A 15,304-nucleotide genomic window follows, 5' to 3' on the forward strand; every position below is an offset into this window, starting at 1 on the left:
CGGACTCTCCCTACTCTCGGCCGTACCAGTGCAAAGCCTAAAGCTGATTAGTACATAAACTCTTGTATATGCTAACGGAAAATTGTAGTGGTCATTCAGTGTTTAAGGCATTCAATTCTTAGCCACTAAGCCACAGGTTTGAACCCCACCTCACCTAATTCAGTTTGCGGGAACGGATAGTACAACTAACCCTCACAATTAATATAACTCCTAACCAATTACACAAATCTGTACCTGTTATGGAATGTGCTTTCTGCGTGATGTGAAATATCTATTGTTAAAATCGATGGATGAACACAATAATATATAATGTGACCGAGTGATGGCTACTCACAAGACCGTATTATTGCTTCAAGGTCTCAAAAGACAAGATCACTAGCCAAATAAATAGGCTATTTAGATGTAATAAAATAACAGCCTTAGATACAAAATATGACCACAAAATAAACATGATAAATTGTTACGAATGATTGGAGGAAATCAACTTGTAGGTCATTCATTCTCCAATAAATTAAGAGTGTTAAGCCTGAATCTTTGGAAATTGTATCAATACCCACCTAGTAAATGGTTTAACAATAATATTTTAAGAAAACAGTAGTAGTATTAGTAGTAGTAAGTAGTAGTATTAACAATAGGATAATAAACAACTATATTGTTCAAAAAACCAAAACATTAAACCTGTCGTTAATGTAGCTTTTAAAGCTGATGGTATCCAACCTTTATACAACCCATACAAACCATGTTCTTTAAAAATATCTATTAAACAATAGAATGAAGCAAAAACTTGTTTACAGTGTAATCGTTTGAAATTAATATTTTTATATGTGGATAATGTATAACCTTTAGGCAATTCACCAAATGTTAAACGAGCTTTTTCAAATCCACGTATTTCTAAACGTTTTTTAGCTAAATCAAGAGGATACACAATTGTCTTAGCTAAGAGACCAGAAAATCCACCAGCCCAAAGTGGAAAATGCCAGTCTAACTGTTGGTGAGGATGGCGATCAGTTTCCAATGATGATTCATGACCTAAAAAGAAATATATACGTATATATACGTTATCTTAAAGATGTACTAAACATTTTATGAGTTCTCACCATTGAATCGAATTGACCAGCTATTTTCGAACAACAAATCACATTTATGAATACCTTATCATAACAGAAGAGAGAAGGCTAAGAAAGGTTGGCTAAAAAGTAGTACACCTCAGATTCCTCTAACGGATTTCTGTCACCTCTAAAGTATAGAAATAACACATCTAAAACTACTCATAAAGTTCAATGTGATCTGCCTCAAGTAGTTATTCTTCGGGCACTGTTGTCATGCTATCAGAAAGTCATGGCCACTCATACACATAATTTGATTTTCTCTTCAGATAACCTAAAGAAGTATTCTTCTACAGCTTAAGTAACCAGGAAATGACAATCTTTCTCATACCTCTCACAGCATTATATAAATTCTTATAACGTGTGTCGCCAATTGTTATATCTTGTGGCCCGCCTATTAGAGAGCAGCGATTTATCGATCAGACCAATGACACACGAAACCCGTACGAGCAGTCTAGAGTACTTATCAGTCCTGATTCCTGTTTAGACCAGCCAGTTGTATCCAGAACACCAATAATAGCCTCTGCAATATGAATCATTATTCTCAAACATACTGGGTTTATATACCAATCACACAGATCACATCGAACCATCAAATAGAAAATAACATTTGTACAAGATTTAGCTAAATGTGGCTGTGAATAAGGGGAACATTAATAATAAACTGGGTATAACTCAGGAATGGTAAATCATATAGTAATAGTGTGTGGAGCATTTTCCTCTTCGTGAACAGAGTACAGCAGCATCTCTCCCGTATCTAGCCTTTGCTGTCCAGCTTGTGTCCGATGGGTTTCGCTGATTCCAAGTACTGCCAATTTGTATCTCCTCATTTCCATTGCTATTTGACTGGTCTTCCCAGTCTCCCACATTGTCCGGAGGTTCCATGTACATACAAAGAGTGTTGCTGAGGTTGTTAGAAGGGGCATCGGCCTCGTGACTTCCGAAGAATCTCGACTTTCATCTTGAGGCGTCACAATTCTTCCTTCAACTCCCAGGGCAGAGTTTAAATGGTTTGAATTATTCTTTCTGGTTAGCGCTTTTTAGCGAGTTATTTTTTTACGGGATGGGGTCGCTAACTCCATACCCAACCCTCCCCCTTTACCCAGGCTTGGGATCAGCAGTAACTCTAGAAAAGCTACAGGCGGAGTTGAGAGCTCTTTTAATCCATATTAAGAATGAAGTGTGTCAAATTGGGTTATTTGTAATAGTTTAACTATGAAAAGTATTGATAACCACTTCTAAAGACATAATACAACCATAGATAAATACTTGAAATATATGGTGATTGGGCGAGTACGAATAGGAATATTCATAAAAAACCAAATGAACCCACTAGTCAGACCCCATAGTAAATTTATCTCTTGTAATGAGTTCGCTTTTCTTCCAAACAAATCTCTCATTAGATCTGTTTAGTAATACTATATGTAAATCTGTTTAACTTACTAACATCGTTATCCAAAGAAGCAGATTTGTGCTTTACAGGGATACTCTCTTTTGATTTGAATACAATATGAGAACGTTTTAACTGTTCATAAACTGTAAAATAAACAGTTGTTTGTGGCACCACGGATATAAGACATGGTCCAAGTCCTCGCCATAAGCCAAGTAATCCTTCTTCATGAATAAGATGACGTATACCACATAAGAAGCCTGAATAAATCTTCATTTCAAAACACAAAATAAATTCATGTAAACACTGGTCCCTTATTTTGTAGCAATAATAATTTACTAATTAACTTCAATGTATATGTTCACATTCATGCAACAGTCATAAAATTGTCTCTACTTGTTAACTCTGAGAAAGAAATATAAATGGTCTGTCGAATAAATGTCCGCACTGAAGTCATACAAACTTTAACCAATAAAATTTGGGTTAAATTCATTTTATTCCTTTCAAAATATTTTCAACTGTTCAATACATCCATACAAGTCTACCGAAATCAGACTCTTCAGATGTCTTATCATTTTACGTCTCGCTAGAATAATGTGAATCTAAGTGACTGGCAATCGTTCAAACATTGATTTAGCCACTGGACACAACATAAGAGGTCAACGACGACCATCATGACCTCACCTCATACCCACAGTCTTCACGACCTTCACAGAAACCTTTCATCTATCTAAAAATAACTGTTATCTTCAACAGATTACACCTGTATAAATGACATGGAAACCCTTAATTGTTGGGACTTACAGTTCGTCTGTATTTCAATTACGACTTAACTTTGTTAAACACCTTAATTTGGATTTTATTTGCTTTATGAAAACAATGAAATTATTCCCCAGATTAGGTTTAGTGAATTCAGGGTCTAAAATACTCGTTTAAACAGTTGAAGGCATTAGGTTCAGTTTGGTAAGAAGTTTAAATATCCCCATTTATTTACTACTAGTATTCATGTAACTAGTATTGTAAGTAATAAATTCTTTTTCCAATACATTTATATTACTGAAGTACAATGTACAGTTATCATTTATATGTAGTTCATATCAACCAAATAAAAGGACGGCAATAACCTCGAAAAAAGTTAAAGGATCAAATCACTGACTCGCATATATTTGTCCCAACATTTTACGGCTTCATCATATCTTAATTCGATAAGGTATAGAAATAAGAATACAAATAATCAGCCATCTATAAGTTTATACACTAATATATGGGTTACAGTTATTGTATGAACTAACTATTCTATCTTACTACTCAAAAACCGCTAGATAGAAGGACTACAGTCACACTTAAAATGAGTATAAAGTTGATCCACTATTCTAAAAGTATTTGTCTGAAACATCTATACTCATGCAATGGCTTGCTTTACTGTGGCATTTTGTTCAGATAAACAACTTTAACAAATTGACTAGTGAAACACTGGGCTTGAGAAAAACAAGCTTCAAACACCCTGTTTTCACTTGATTTGGCTAAGGCAGCTATGTATTATCACCAATCCACACATAATATGGGTTAAAATCCAGTACATAAATCTATACGTAGTAAATAAGTTACGTTACTGTTATTTATCTCAACCATAAAAAAACAAGCACAAACATCAACTTCCAATCCTTATAAACAAAATTGTAAAACAAATAGTCAGTAATTCTTTTTAGAAAACCTTTAAATGGTTACCTGATTTTTACCTTGAGCTATAAGTCGTGTCCTCATGACATCTAATGGTTCACTTAGTGTAGACGCAATCAGACCAGTTGCACTACCGGCTATCATATCATGTACCCATCCAGATGATGAGCTAAGATTTATTCGGTTGACTAGTAAATTTTCAATGGCATAAAAACTCCCAAACTAAAATGCAAAATTATTCGCAAAAAAGAGATTACATAAATATTTTCAAGTAATACAAAGACTGTGGTAGGGTTTATGAAAGAAACATGGATTATTGCTGCACTAAAACACATAATTCTCGACTTAATAGTACATTACTAGTAGTTGAACTGCCATACTACTGCCGTAATTTGATATGTTGCACCTGATCATTAACCATACTTCGGTTCTTTTTTCACGTATAGAGTTACATGTTCATTTGTGTTGTGTAAATGAAAAGCCTATCTGTCTGCGTTTCATCACATTAGCTATTCCGATCAATATTCTGAATTAGATGTGAAGTATAACGAAAGCAAATGATTAATTGGTAAAACTAATTCGCCGACAGTGTCGAATAAAGTTCACTAATAACAAAGAAGTGACCATTCTTGCAAGAAACTAATCGAAATGTGAACAACATAATCTTCGATGCTCTTACAGGTACGAGAGCGGATGTCGATCCCCGAATGCCTATACTGTGGAGGAATATTTCTTCTTGAAGCACATGAAAAGGAAACTCGGTTAGTGGTGGTCTTAGTGACCTGGGAGCGTAATCACAGATTTTGAGGGGCAATAGCTTGAAGCTCGTCAAACATTTCTTTTCATGGGAAGTTTGAGATTAATTAGCTCCGTAGCTTAAAACCCTTACTTCTGAAGACGAAAATCCATGGGTTAAGATGAGGTAATATTTTTGGGCTCGATCTTTTCTAACCCCTTCCTTCCGTTGTGATAAGAAAGCATAGCTGAAAGTGCTGGTTGTTTGAAAGGAATACTTTACTGCTATCACACTCCTCTATAGTCAGTAGTACAACTCCGTCTTCAAACTTTAAGTTCCTGCTACTATCCTTAATGTTTTCCAATCGACCTACCTGACATAGAAACAAGTGTTTCAGTCAGTCAGCTACAACGTAGGACCAGGCACACATATGCATAGGTCCAAGTTGCCATACCTCATTACCACAAAAAGATGAACACCGGATTCACAGAAGTAGTTAATTTAATGGTGATAATATATAAAAGAAAGATTGTATATAAGGATATGGTACAGGAAGAATGACAGATATGAAGCAATTATAATCTCAAGGTTTAAGGGAAGATAAAGAGTGTATACACCTGCGTCATTGTGATCGATTATCAGCCATGTTGCACAGAGTCTCAAACCATTGGTCACGATAGTCACGCGGACCCCAACCAGGTAGTCTGCATCTACCAACATGCCTCAGACTAGAAGTTAGTGACTTCAAGCACTAATGTCACGTTTTGGTTTGGCAGCCCCTAACACTCTTCCAGCCATAACCAATACTAGTCAGCATAGCGCGTCGTGGTAATCGGCGTTCAGGCATACGTACAACGTGGCCCAACCATCTCAGTCGATGAAGATTCATCACCTCATCAACTGATTTAACATCATTCCCTAATACCCTGCTTCTAACCTCACCATTGCTTACCCTGTGATCCCAACAGATGCGAGCAATATTCCTAAGGCATCTGTGGTCAAACACTAGTAACTTACGAGTATCTTCTACTATTAGTGGCCACGTTTCACAGCCGTAAAGTAGAACAGAGCGAACTGCTGCACAGTATACTCGTCCCTTAATTGATAGACGGATATCTCGCCTTCGCCATAGGTGACGTAAGTTGACAAAAGCCAAACGAGCTTTCTGAATCCATGAAGAGATTTCGTCAGACATCAACCCATTAGGGCTGACCAGACTTCCAAAATAAGTGAAGTTTTCGAAGCGTCCGACTACTTCACTCCCTATCCTCGGTTCAGGTGTTGACGCAGGCCAGTCCTGGAGAAACAATTTAAATTTAGAGGGGGAGAAACGCATTCCAAACATCCTTGGATTGTTACTCAGTGCTATCAAAATACTCTGCATTTTGTCAGCGTCTTCACCAAACAGTGTTCCAGCCAATATAGCTCGGTTGAGTTATTAAAATAAGTAATCCCGACCACCACATCAATGTGACAGCTACGGATGGGGCAGAGAAATAATCCCTAAGCAACAAACAAGAGGTGATTATCGAACATCAGCATCCTGGTTTCATGAATTTCATTCACCAGAAATAATGAAAAGTCTAATTTTGAGCATGGTCAAATACAGTAATACATTTATATAAAGAAACCTTGAGTAGTGAAGAAGGTAGGCTTTTTTAATACAAACCTTTATTCTAAGTGGCATAAAAATGTGTCGAGGTTATGATAGACCAAAGGACCAACTACATTGTGCAGAGATTCATCAAAAAATAACCATTTTTTAGCTTAACAGTCAGAGGCTGATGTACCGCTATCAACTTGCCACAATATTCACTTTATTTGGATTGTAGACAATAGTGAAATTAAGGACATGCATTCCGTCTAATTTGAAACTAGCCAATTGAACGTACTTGTTTTGCAATGATAATATCCACAGTGAGACTCGAACCCAGTACTTATAGATTTAAGGATCAACATGTTATTTCAGATAGCCACTAATTCGGGAGAATCCCAAATTATTCTGAAAGCTGTAGGCAATATCGGGACATCTGTTCAAGGTGCACACATGCAGCAATCAACCGAATGCAATCGCGAACATAAAAAGCACAGGAAAACACAAACCCTTACAAGTAGAAAGTATTGATCTCAAGAATTCGCAGATCATCTACACCAGTAGAGTTGAAAATGAACGGTTTAGTTGACAGAAATAAATGGAGTAGCATGTCAAGCAAGCGTGTATTATTGACCAAAGAGAAGAACTAAATGAACATTTTTAGGTAAATCTGCACACTTAGGCATCAACCACAAAAAAATGCACCTCAATTGAACTAAGAATGGAAGATACAGTTCGATTATTAGTATTAATAAAAACGACTTCTTATATAACAATTTTTATTTATTTAAACACATATATATTGGTACAAAAGGGCACCAGGTACATATGCGCCACACTATTTGTGTGTGTGGGCTGTGATACTGCCCGGGTGCCCAAACCGAAGCAGGTGGTTTTCTTAGGGGGCCACACCCCGAGCCTTTGACCAAAAGGTCTGATCCACAAGGCAGTGGAGCATCGTGACGAGATGTCCCATGGTAGCCGTTGACCAATGACAGGTTCGTCCGCCATTCGTTCCATCAGGATACTGGAGCCCATGTGCACCATTGGTTTGGAATCAGGGTTTTCCAACTCCCCTAGGTGGACCCTCCGTGTCCACCAACCCGGTTAAAGCGCCGGACATTCGCTTTTCGTCCTCTCACTTTCGTAAACAACACCCCCGCCACGAGAAGGCAGTGAGTAGGACTTCCCTGGCAGAGGCTATATATTCGCTGGCCATGTGAGAGCATTTAGAGAGGGAGAGTAGACTCTCCCCACTCTCGGCCGTACCAGGGCATTTGGGGGCTCTTATATAACAATGAATATGTACCACTAGCTACTACTGTCTTATAGATGAATCACTAGTCATCTTACATCCCATTAAAATCTAAAACTTACAACAATCGATAACTGCCAACATTAACATTCATCTACGAATCTACTTAAATTTTATGTACAGTATCAGTCAGTCACAACGTAGAACTTCGTACGTACGTACATCAGTTCGAGTTGCCATACCACATTAGCACAGAGATGCAGTTGTCGATTCAAATCCCATAGTGGTAGAAGTAGTAGGAGTATAATCAGAAATCCAAAAGATTAGGGGTTTCAAGAAATTATTGAAGGAGTATAGTACAGTGAAATAAATTTGGAAAGAGAAAAAGATAAAGACATGAGGAATTTAGAAGATTAGAACTTGGGAGAACACAAAGAGTGGATGCACCTTCGCCATTGCAAACGATTTTGAGCCATGTCATTCAAGGTCTCTAACCATCGGTTGCTGTCATCTCGCGAATCCCAACCAGGTAGTCTACACCTACCAACATGGCTCAGTCCACTTGTCAGTGACTTCATTGATTTGTGCCACGTTTTGGTCTGGCCACCCCTAGCTTTCTTCCAACCTACTCCTACACCATGAAACATTGCACGTCGGGGCAGTCGGTGGTCGGGCATACGTAACACATGTCCCAGCCATCTCAACTGATGAAGTTTCACTACTTCATCAATCGATTTGCCATCCCTACCTAGTACTCGTTTCCTAACAACTGCATTACTTACCCGGTGGTCCCAGGATATACGAGCAATGCTTCGAAGACACCTATGATCGAACACTAGTAGCCTACGAATATCCTCTACTCTTATTGGCCATGTTTCACTGCCATAGAGTAGGACGGAGCGAACTGCTGCACAGTAAACCCGTCCTTTGGTTGCTAGACGGATATCTCGCCTACGCCATAAATGACGCAAGTTGGCGAAAGCTAGACGAGCCTTCTGTATCCGTGCTGAGATTTCGTCACATACCAGACCACAAGGGCTGATGAGACTTCCAAGATAAGTGAAGTGGTCTACACGCTCAACTACTTCACTCCCTATCATTAGTTCAGGTGTCGATGCAACCCAATCCTGAAGTAACATTTTGCACTTCGAGGGAGAGAATCGCATTCCGAACATGCCTGCATAGTTGCTTATAGTGGTCAGAAGACTCTGCATGTTGTCAGCGTCTTCACCGAGTAAAACTATGTCGTCGGCGTATTCTAAGTCGACAAGTGAGTCTCCTGGTAAAAGTTCAACTCCTGGAGGTTTAGCTGATGAAAGTGCTATCTCTAAAAGTAAGTCAATGACAAAGTTAAACAAGAATGGGGAGAGTGGACAGCCCTGACGAACGCCACTTGTGGTAATCAGTTCTGATGACAGTTCGCCATAGGCTCTAACTCGACCAGTTGTGCTCGAGTAGAGAGCCTTTATGAGGTTAATGTACTTCTTTGGTACTCCTTTCAGTGACAAACATTGCCATAGAACCTCACGATCAACAGAGTCAAATGCCGCCTTAAGGTCAAGAAATACTACTATTGTGGGACGTCTGAATTTGTGTCTATGTTCTAGGACCTGACGTAGGGTGAATATCTGGTCTATGCAACCACGTCCAGGTCGAAAACCAGCTTGGTTTTCTCTAGTCTGCTCTTCACGAGCTTTGGTTAGGCGACCTAGTATTATTGAAGCTAATATTTTAGACACTATATTAGTCAAACTGATCCCTCTGTGATTATCACAAGAGGACTTTTGTCCTTTCTTATAAACTGGCACAATCAGTGATTGGGACCAGTCAGATGGAATTACGTCCAGTTCCCAGATTCTACCTAAGACCTCAGTCAATCTCACTGCTAGTACTGGACCACCATCCTTAAAAATCTCAGGGGTCAACCTGTCAGGGCCTGCTGCTCTCCCTCGCTTCAGATTTCCTATAGCTTTTTCAACCTCACAGAGGGTTGGAGGACTTACATCAATTTGCCATTCAGGACGACTGGGGATCGTGGGTAATTGAAGTGTGGCTGAAGGCCAGTTGAACTGATCCCTAAAGTGTTCTGCCCATCGATCCAACCTCCTGGATTGAGAATGAATTATATGCCCATCTTTATCTGAGATGGTTTCACTGATATTCGGGTTCCTAATACCGATTTCTTTAACGAGTCTGAATAGCTGCCTACTGTTACCTATTGCCGCTGCCTTTTCCATCTCTCTTGCTTTCGCTACCCACCACTGTTCACGATCATTACGTAGACTTCTTATAAGCCTGCGCTTAAGTTGACTCCGCTCTTCGTTATGCTCAGAGCCAGGTGGGATGAGTTTACGAGCATCTATCAGTGCGGTAGATGCTGCCGAGATCCATTGTTTCTCCCTAACGTTATGGTTTACCTTATTAGCGGATATCACTGCTGATTCCACAGCTTTTCGGATGTCATTCCACGCTGCCTCGGGGTGGACACAACTTACATGGCTGCCTAACTGTTTTTCTAGTTGTTCCTGAAATATATTCTTAGCTTGCCTACCATTAAGTAGAACCCTTAGAGGCTTCCCTGCAGTGTCTTTCCTACGTCCAGTAAGACGCAGACAAATACGTGCTCGCACTAGAGCATGATCTGAATCTAAGCATGTGCCCCAGAATGAGCGACAGTCTTCTATCGAGCCCCTCCATCGGTGGCTGATAGCGATGTGATCTAATTGGGTCCAACGTTGGGACGAATTCGGGGGTCGCCAGGTCAAAAGATGTTTTTCCTTATGCTTAAAGTTAGTATTTGCAAGAAATAGGCGGTTATCTGAGCATAGCTGCAACAGACGGTCGCCATTATCTGTTCTTTTCGCCATGACACCATAAGATCCACCCAGGTGTCCTTCCCTTTCACTTAGTTTACCTACTTGAGCATTAAAGTCACCTGCTACTATTACTACATCAGAACGCCTAGCTTCTCGGAGAAGGTCAGAAAGTTTCCTGTAGAACTCATCTTTTATATCGTCTGAGCTGCAGTCAGTGGGAGAGTAGGCAGAGACGACGAAGAGGCAACGACGAATTTCCCTATCTTTCCGAGTCCTTACTGATCCGTTTAGTCGAACAGCGCATAGACGACTGTCTACTGGGATCCAGTCTAAAAGAGCTAGTTCTGCCCTAGGACTTAATGCTATACCTACTCCAGCGAGGCCACGGGAAGCAGCGTCAGGGCTTCCAGATACACGGAGCGTGTATCGAGATGAAACTTTATTTTGATTAGGTGCGGTCAAATGAATGACACTACTCGGATCTTGTATGCGCGTTTCGGAGACGCAGCACACATCGATGGTGTAAGATTCTAGAGTTCTAGCTAAGGAAGCCTGTTGTCCTATTTGGCACAATGTTCGGACATTAAAAGTTCCTATATGTAGTTTAGAGCGTGGTTTCAAGAGACCAGGAATAACGTTCTGTGTTCTCGAATCGTTTGCCCTAGCGGTGCGACGCGATAAAAGGACGTGGGAAGGGTTAGTCGAGGAGATAACAGAGTTATTAGGTGTAGGAGGGATTTGAAAGCGACCAACTTGGTCTTGTGTGCAGTTAAGGGTATGAGGGCTAGTATCACTTCCCGGCTGCCCACACCGTGGAAGGGTATTTCTTGAGGGACCTGAAAAAGAAGTTGGATTAGTGTTGGTCTTAACGACCTGGGAGCGTGACCGCAGTGCCCAAGGGACATCTGCTTGAGGCCGGTCACGCACGGCCTTTTTGTGGGGGATTTTTGACGTGTTAGCTCCGTTCTTCAAAAGTCCTTACCGCCGGAGACGGAAATCCGTGGGATAAGGCGAGGTGTGCATTTTTAGGGTCGACCTTTTCTAACCCCACCCCTCCTTGTGGGAAGGCAGCATCGCTGTCATGCTGGTTGTCTGAAGGAAACACCTTACTGCTTTCACACCTCTGTACAGTCAGCAGTACGACTTCGCCTTCGGACCTTGGGATTGCTGCTTTTAGTCTCACCGCTCTTCAACCGACCTGTCTGGCATGGTAGGACCTTGAGGAACGATTGTTCCAGCCAGCATAGCTCGATTGGATCATCACGATAGGCAAGCCCGACCACCACGTCAAGGTAGCAGCAACGGTCGGTGTTGCTCCTGGATGTTAACAACCATTCGGAGACAAGGATGATCAAACAGAGTTATCTGACATCCTGAAATCGGAGAAGCTGGGTTTCACAAGCATACAGCAAAACTGCTTTCAACGATACGTTGTAGACCCAACCTTTTATAGTCCAACTAGCAAAATTTAGCATTCAGGTGCGAGACTAAGGGTCCTGGACTCGATTCCTGACGGTGAAGTTGTGGGCGCATGCTCCTGAGGAAACCTATAGCACGGAAATATAGTGCTCCCATGTTTTTAATAGTTATCTAGGATTGTTTCGAGATCTCAATATTCCCTACAATTCTTATACTGGCAATCCTATTACTCTGAAGACAACTCAGTGGAAATAAATGGCTATTTAAAGTATTTTCTTTCAACTTTGGCTTTATCCTGAACCAATATTTTATCACTTTAGCCATTAAACATAACTTGGAGTCACTTTATTAAATGAGACAACCAAAATGGACACGTTTACCTGGGTCATATATTCCAAGTTGATAGGAATAGACTACTCAAACGAATACAAGTAGCTAGGTATTTTAAGTCTCTACAAAAATGTACTTGACAATTTGATATTTGTGTTTGGGTGGAAATATACTAGTGACACTTATGCACTACTTTGGACTTCATGAACTTCGTCATTGAAGCCTTAGGATATACATTCACGATGGTGTAAGTATTACCGTGACATTTATTTAGTACGAGGATGAATCATGTAAAGATGGGATTGGAAATCGTATAAACAAATATACATTCGGTCGACATTGACTTCGACACAACTGCATAGGTAGTGTTTAAAATGTGTTGTGATGAAAATAGCACCCAAAACCCAAAACATTGATGATCTATTCGTGAACAAAGCAACAAATCTTATTTGCACGGTAGTTGGCTTTAACTGCAATTAATTGGACTATATCTACTGATTATCTGTGGAAAGTGATTATACCAAGAGAAAAGTCCGAGGTTACGAATTCATACTGACAGCAAAGACGCAGCACATGCACCAAAAATATTGACACATGTTGTAGCTGCCTTACAGAACTCTTAGACAGTTTGATGAGGAAATGTTTAATATTTTATGAGTCACATAGATGAAGCCACATGGAATATCGCGGTATATAAAAGACTTTGATCTACAGGGCATGACAATACTCGTGAGTGAACCGAACTCAGCTATATGTTGACTAAAAGACTACTCAAATGATTCTACGTTGGACATTCAAACCTTTTTGATTTCTTCCTCATTATAGCATGTACTAAGATCGTATTAACGGAACGATTACTGCTATAATTCCGGAAAAAAATAATTTTCGGGGTCATTACGTGGTTTAAAATAGAAACTGGGCTGGAACCAGTTGTTATTTCAGCTTCTTTGATGACCAGTAAATGAAAAGAACGACAATCGTCAAACAAACGGAGCCACACAAATGCCATCTTCGACAAACATAAGTATATGCAAATATGCACATAGATATTAAACATGGAATTTACTTTCGAAAGCATCTTGGTCAGAGTTCGAGAACGAATGTGAAAGGCGGCCACGAGTCAACACATTACTCAGTATTCAGAAAGACAAAAAGATACTTACTATTAATTTCATACCATCACTTACTTGTGCTCCACAAAATGTAACAGAAAGAAATTGTGCTGGCACATGACCCTTCCACAGACCATATACACCTTCTTCTTTGTAAATACGGATAAATGCCTGTAGTAGGCCAGTGTAATATGATTTTCCTGAGGGCTTAATATCTTCAACTTGTAACTGAATTATAGTTGTTTTTAACACAAGCATAGAATTAAAAAACTCACTTGAAAGCGAATTTTTATAACATCTAATGGTTGAGTAAGGAAACGGACAGTAAAACCGGACAAGCTTCCAGCAATTAAATTTTTTGTATCATTTTTCATACTCTAAAAATACAACTAGATATTAAGTAAATATTTGCACAAATCTAGCTTATAATTGGATGACAAATTATTATAATTTAATGAACTAAGACATACTGAAAGATGAACAGACATAACAGAATATAAGCACGAAATTTTCTGTTAGATTAGATAGTCTATAATAAAAAGTGTAATATAAATATTGGTTTGAACATTCGACTTTGAGATAGTGAAGATTTGTAGCTCAGTTGGATGATTTTGGTGGCTCTCAACAACATGATACCAGGTTTAAACCTAGCCTTACTTTTGTTTTGAGTAGACAGGTTTTATTATCATTCACTACACACAATTACGTAGCTCAAAGCGGAAGCGATAGATTTGTACCGGATAAGCAACTAACCCTTAACTTACGTTTTATGAAAGATAAATCATTGTTACAACTATCAACTTTGGTCTTTTGCATTTTAATTAACAACAGATTACATCAAGTGTTTTGCTTTTATAAAAATTAAGGTGAAGGTGAAGTACTACTTGAAGTAGACTATGTGAATGAACCAATCAGATCTAAAACAAAGAACACTGAGTTTTAGCGCGAGGTCTAAAACTATGTGACATATAGTTTGTAACTTATTAACAGTTATATAGGAACTAATACCTTCCAGTATTCAGTAACTTGAATTCATAAACTTGAAAAACAGTATAAAATTAAAGAGTAGAAACAAACTTGGGTGACTCAGTCTTCAGCGGTAAGGACAGGAGGTCGAGCAACCTGTGTTAATCCTCATGATTTGCAGTAATATGAAAATCTAACCTGGATTTAAACGTATCAATAGAAGGTGCTGATGATGTGTTCTGTCAGAGAACTTCAGTAACTCACGACTCTACGTAAAAGAAACTTCAGACGTAGACGATTTGATCTCGGTTTTTGGAATTTATAAGGATGTCCTCTCAGAAGATCACTCTTGGTTGGAAAATAAAACATTAGAATCAAAATTATCGTTTAGTATACGGTTAACTACTGATATATCACCTCATAACTGACAATTAGATAGAGGCGCCTCAGTCTGTCTTCATAAGGAAGGTCAGATAGACCTTTCAGCATTTTAGTTCCTCGTTGTTGAATCCATCCTACCATATACGCTTTAAATTGAAATGAATACTCGTTCAAAAGTTATTTCTAGCTGTGACTTCCAAATCTTCAGAATTATAAACCTTAAGTAATCCCATTCCATTTATTGCGTTATGTACATTTTCGTAATGACCAGTTTAGATTACTACACTCCTGCTAGAATTTATTTCTACTGATCACCAATTCATCCGTTCAACTGAATTTAAAGTTTCCTGTAATCCTATTTTATTAGCCGCAATTCGTATGGATAACCAGACTTAAATTTCATCCTCAAAAAAAATAATAGATGTAGGTATCAATGCCAAGGTTGGACTTGATAGTTTCAAATAAGTTGAGCACTAGGTGGAAAGTTAATAATAAATTTATTTTCTGTTATGTACCAAT

The 15,304-nt window shown here is 39.1% G+C and overlaps 1 protein-coding gene across 2 annotated transcripts; it reads right to left on the minus strand.

The window, feature by feature from the left end:
* Positions 1–585: 585 nt before the first annotated feature.
* Positions 586–14,749, minus strand: Smp_058130.1 (mitochondrial carrier protein-related; the record flags this gene model as incomplete). 2 transcript variants are annotated; one of them, XM_018797627.1, is made up of 7 exons in its annotated part: positions 14,603–14,749; positions 14,516–14,560; positions 13,714–13,815; positions 13,514–13,666; positions 4,225–4,398; positions 2,550–2,766; positions 586–1,029 (listed from the first exon to the last, which is right to left on the minus strand). In XM_018797627.1, exons 3-7 carry the CDS (start codon positions 13,810–13,812, stop codon positions 626–628), a joined length of 1,047 nt encoding a protein of 348 aa, XP_018652651.1. In that variant the 5' UTR covers positions 13,813–13,815; positions 14,516–14,560; positions 14,603–14,749. The 2 variants fall into 2 exon arrangements, with proteins under 2 accessions (XP_018652651.1, XP_018652650.1); XM_018797628.1 differs by having other exon boundaries at positions 626–1,029; positions 13,514–13,815.
* Between the last annotated feature and the right edge of the window lie 555 nt (positions 14,750–15,304).

This window comes from Schistosoma mansoni, chromosome 5 (genome assembly GCF_000237925.1).
Source record: "Schistosoma mansoni strain Puerto Rico chromosome 5, complete genome".
NCBI classification, from domain to species: Eukaryota; Metazoa; Platyhelminthes; class Trematoda; order Strigeidida; family Schistosomatidae; genus Schistosoma; species Schistosoma mansoni.